Source organism: Theropithecus gelada, chromosome 9, assembly GCF_003255815.1.
Source record: "Theropithecus gelada isolate Dixy chromosome 9, Tgel_1.0, whole genome shotgun sequence".
Classification (NCBI taxonomy): Eukaryota; Metazoa; Chordata; class Mammalia; order Primates; family Cercopithecidae; genus Theropithecus; species Theropithecus gelada.
The window spans coordinates 94,072,419-94,076,972 of record NC_037677.1 but is presented as its reverse complement, the minus strand read 5'-3'; the positions used below and the strand labels follow the sequence as shown (position 1 = coordinate 94,076,972).

The following is a 4,554-nucleotide window of genomic DNA, read 5'->3' as shown; positions in this document are numbered from 1 at the left end:
TTTTTAGTAGAGACAGGGTTTCACCGTGTTAGCCAGGATGGTCTCGATCTCCTGACCTCGTGATCCGCCCGTCTCGGCCTCCCAAAGTGCTGGGATTACAGGCTTGAGCCACCGCGCCCGGCCCATACCCTCTCTTCTAAGCGTTTTGTATTTATCATCTTATTTAATCCTCTTGACAACCTTATCAGGTAGGCACATACTATTATTATTCCCATTTAACAGATGGGGAAATTGAGGCAAGGAGAAGCTAAGTAACTTACTCAAGATCACAGAACTCTTAAGTGGTAGAACAAGAAGGCAAACACAGCAGGCAGCCTGACTCAGTGTCCTCAACATCTAACTACACTGCCTCTCTGAGGAAAAAAAAACCAGTACCCCATTAGCACCTTAAAGCTGCTGGGCAAATCTAACAGCCTGATTGGCAGCACTGGTTTGAGCTTCGTTACGTCAGTGGAGCTGTGCTTACTCTCTGAACTGACCAGAAAACAGAGCAAGATGTTGCAGGAGTAATCATGCCTTTCAAACAGAATTCAGGGGAGTTCTTGTGGTGGATACAGCCCACCCAGTAGAGCCTCAGAAAGTCTCTCCTCTAACAGGCCACATTAGAGGGGACACCAGGTATTTGAAAACCAGGAAGAAAGGCGTGGGATTGAAGGAGGCAAGGTCACATCACACCTGTACAATTTCTCAAGACTCAGTAATTTAGGGCAGGCACAGTGGCTCACACCTGTAATCCCAACACTTTGTAATCCCAGCTACTGGGGAGGCTGAGGCAGGAGAATCACTTAAACCCAGGAGGCGGAGGTTGCAGTGAGCCAAAATCGCACCACTGCACTCCAGCCTGGGTGACAGAGCGAGACTCTGTCTCAAAAAAAAAAAAAAAAGAAGAGAGGCTGGCACATAGTAAAGGCACTATAAATATAAATGTTAGCTATTGTTATTTACTTATTTATTTTTTTGAGACGTGTTGCCCAAGCTGGAGTTCAATGGCATGATCTCGGCCCACTGTAACCTCCACCTCCTGTGTTCAAGGGATTCTCCTGCCTCAGCCTCCTGAGTAGCTGGGTTACAGGAGCACACCACCACCATGCCCAGCTAATTTTTTGTTGTTTTAATAGAAACAGGGTTTCACCATGTTAGCCAGGCTGGTCTCGAACTCCTGACCACAGGTGATCCACCTGCCTCCTCGGCCTCCCAAAGTGTTAGAATTACAGGCGTGAGCCACTGCACCCAGCCAGCTATTGTTTGTTTTTTTGAGACGGAGTCTCGCTCTTGTTGCCTAGGCTGGAGTGCGGTAGCCCGATCTCGACTCACTGCAACCTCCGCCTCCCGGGTTCAAGTGATTCTCCTGCCTCAGCCTGCCGACTAGCTGGGACTACAGGCACGCGCCACTGCACCCAGCTAATTTTTATATTTTTAGTAGAGACGAGGTTTCACCATGGTGGCCAGACTGTCTTGATCTCTTGACCTCATGATTCACCCACCTTGGCCTCCCAAAATGCTGGCACTACAGGCATCAGCTACTGCGCCTGGCCAGCTGTTGTTATTTTTAAGTGCTCTCTTATTCATACTTGGGTAGACCTGCTGTAATCTGTAGTGATAAGATGGGAAGGCCCCAGGAGCCAGGTTTTCCCAGTGCCTGACTCTGGCTAATAATCCTCTGCCCTGCTAATGTCACTGCTTCTCTTGTTTTCTTTGTGGGTAGGGTGATGGCAAGTAAGGGATGCTAGAAGAGTAAGAAGGGACCCTGAAACTGCCTCCTTCCAACCTGACACCTGTCCTTCTCTTTGTTCAGGCCGCAGGCATGGTTTTGGTCAACTGATGTTTGCAGATGGTGGCACCTACCTGGGTCATTTTGAGAATGGGCTCTTTAATGGCTTTGGGGTATTGACCTTCTCAGATGGTTCAAGGTGGGTATGAGGTCATTCCTTTCTTAGCCTTAAATAAGGGAGGGTCTGACATAAAAATGGGACACTGGTAAATATTTGGTCAATCCTGAGCTTGTCTCACTCCCTGCAGAACACAGATGAGGACTAAGTAGTCCTTTTATTGGTTATTTTTTAAGTGGACCTAAAATTTGAAATGTCAACCAAGTGAGTGACTTTCCACCCCACTCCCATTCCCGTCCTGTCTTCTTTCGTTGAGATCAGGGCTTCATGGCATATATACTCTGATCCTTCTCTGCTGGCTGGGAATAGATGGGTAGATGGAGCTATGTGACAGGTGGAATCGGCTTGCTCCTTGGCATTGCTCCTTGCTCCTTGGCAGCTGCTCAACTCCATTAATCTGGACAGCTAACTTCCCACTGAAGGCTAACTTCTGGTGTTTCTGCAGGTATGAGGGGGAGTTTGCCCAGGGCAAGTTTAATGGCGTCGGAGTCTTCATTCGATACGACAACATGACGTTTGAGGGGGAATTTAAAAATGGCAGAGTAGATGGTTTTGGTAAGTTGCAGCCCAGCAGGATGGGTGACTTAGGTGGGCATAATATGGGTGGAAATATACCTGTTTCGTTTTAATCCTGCGGGGGTCCAGCAATCCATAGCGGCCATCCCTGACGCCTATCCATTGAACTCACCAATAGAGTGCTCCTGAGTAGAGCTGCGAGTTTTTCTCTTCTTCAGCCTCAACATATCAAGCTCACCTTTGAGACATTAACGCCATTGTTACTCCCATGTTTTCTCTGCCCTCCTCAAAGGCCTGCTGACTTTCCCCGATGGTTCTCATGGAATCCCCCGCAATGAAGGTCTCTTTGAGAACAACAAGCTGCTGCGGCGTGAGAAGTGTTCTGCCGTCGTTCAGCGGGCCCAGAGCGCCTCCAAGTCAGCCAGAAATCTCACTGCCTGACAGCGCGGTGGGCACCAGCTGACAAGTATTGGGTAAAGCCAGTGCGCCCCTTGTTGACTCGAGGTGAACAAATGAACCAGAGCCGAGATGAGTTGACAATGACAGTGGAGCAGAGGTCTTGTATGTGCCCTGTCACCTGCCATTCCAGAACTGGACCGCAGAAAAGTGCTGAGGATGCTGGCCAGCGGACGCTGCTCAGTCATTGGTGGTTCTGTCTTTCCCTGACCCTTGTGTGCTGGAGGACAGAGGAACCGCCTCTTCTCACTGTTGATACTCTGTTCCTAAGACCTCAGGTTACCCAGTGCAGCCTGCTGTGACCCTTCTGCTTCATTTTCTGCCAAGTGATACAGAACCTTCATTCTGCTGCTTTTGGGGCAGGTGATTCTACCCCACCTTAGGGCCAGTGCTCTGTGCCACCCTGGAGAAACAGGAAAAAGATAGGGGTGGCTCAGTGGAGCAGCCCTGTGAAAGTCAAGGCCAGAGCTTTTCTTTTTTAATTTTATTATTATTATTATTATTATTATTATTATTATTTTGAGATGGAGTCTCACTCTGTCGTCCAGGCTAGAGTGCAGTGGTACAATCTCGTCTCACTGCAACCTCCACCTCCCAGGTTCAAGCGATTCCCCTGCCTCAGCCTCCTGAGTAGCTGGGACTACAGGAGTGCGCTACCACACCCAGCTAATTTTTGTATTTTCTTAAGTAGAGATGGGGTTTCACCATGTTGGCCAGGCTGGTCTCGAACTCCTGACCTTGTGATCCACCCACCTCGGTCTCCCAAAGTGCTGGGATTACAGGCGTGAGCCACCACGCCCAGCCTTTTATTTTATTATTATAAAAAAATGAGCCAGGTCTTGCTATGTTGCTCAGGCTTGTCTCAAACTCCTGGGCTCAAGCGATGCTCCTGCCTGGGCCTGCCAGAGTGCTAGGATTGCAGGTGTGAGCCACTGTGCCTGGCTGGCAGAGCTTTTCCGTATGTTACTCCTCATGCTAGTTAGAATCATAGCTCCAGGCTTTCACTTGGTCTGATCAGACTGGTATTCATTCCTGCCTATGCCCCTGAGAAGGATTCGGTAAGAGTGCTATTTCCTCCTCCCTTTAGAAGACAGACAGTCTTCCTTCACCAAGTTACAGCAGATAATCCCCATGTGTGTGCCTCTCTCCTTCCTTAGATGGGGAACAGGATCCCTTTTTGGGACAGTCAAGAAAAAAACTCACGTAAACAGTAATCTTATTAATTGTATATGTGACTAACTCCAGGGAAAAGGGTAGAATATTTAGGCCATTTCAGGCCCTACCATGGAGTGAACTGAATTCGTAGGGATGGCTTGGGCTGACACAGTTTCTTCCCAGTGGACTGATAAATCAGACTCACCCAAACCCCTGGGGTTTTGGTAGAACTGGACCTACTCTAGGACTGTAGGGAACTAAAGGAGCATTTGGCTCACTGTAGCTCTTCTATCATGAGCCTTGACCGTCAGGCCGCAGTCAGACCTTACTGATGGGATCTCTGCAGTTTATCACGGAGGCCTCCCGTTACCCTGGTACCCAAATACGTCCCCCACCTCTAGCCCCCTAGCCTCACACTAAATGTCTCCTCAACAGCAGATGGTGGTGGAAGTTATAGCCGTGTGCCTCTATTTATTCTCTGAATTGTACTGTAGAAAAAGGTGTTTATAAAGAATAAAGAAATCACCAGAACTGCCTA

The 4,554-nt window shown here is 48.7% G+C and overlaps 1 protein-coding gene across 3 annotated transcripts in view; it reads left to right on the top strand.

Moving 5' to 3' along the window:
* MORN4 (MORN repeat containing 4) overlaps positions 1-4,554 on the top strand; it is a 19,772-nt gene extending 15,218 nt beyond the window's left edge. For 2 of the 3 annotated variants that reach the window (XM_025396882.1, XM_025396883.1), the window contains 3 exons: positions 1,796-1,910; positions 2,335-2,444; positions 2,698-4,554. In XM_025396882.1, coding sequence (XP_025252667.1) covers positions 1,796-1,910; positions 2,335-2,444; positions 2,698-2,846 — 374 coding nt within the window. In that variant the 3' untranslated portion in view covers positions 2,847-4,554. The remainder of the gene's footprint in view (positions 1-1,795; positions 1,911-2,334; positions 2,445-2,697) is intronic. The other variant, XM_025396884.1, reaches the window with a different exon arrangement.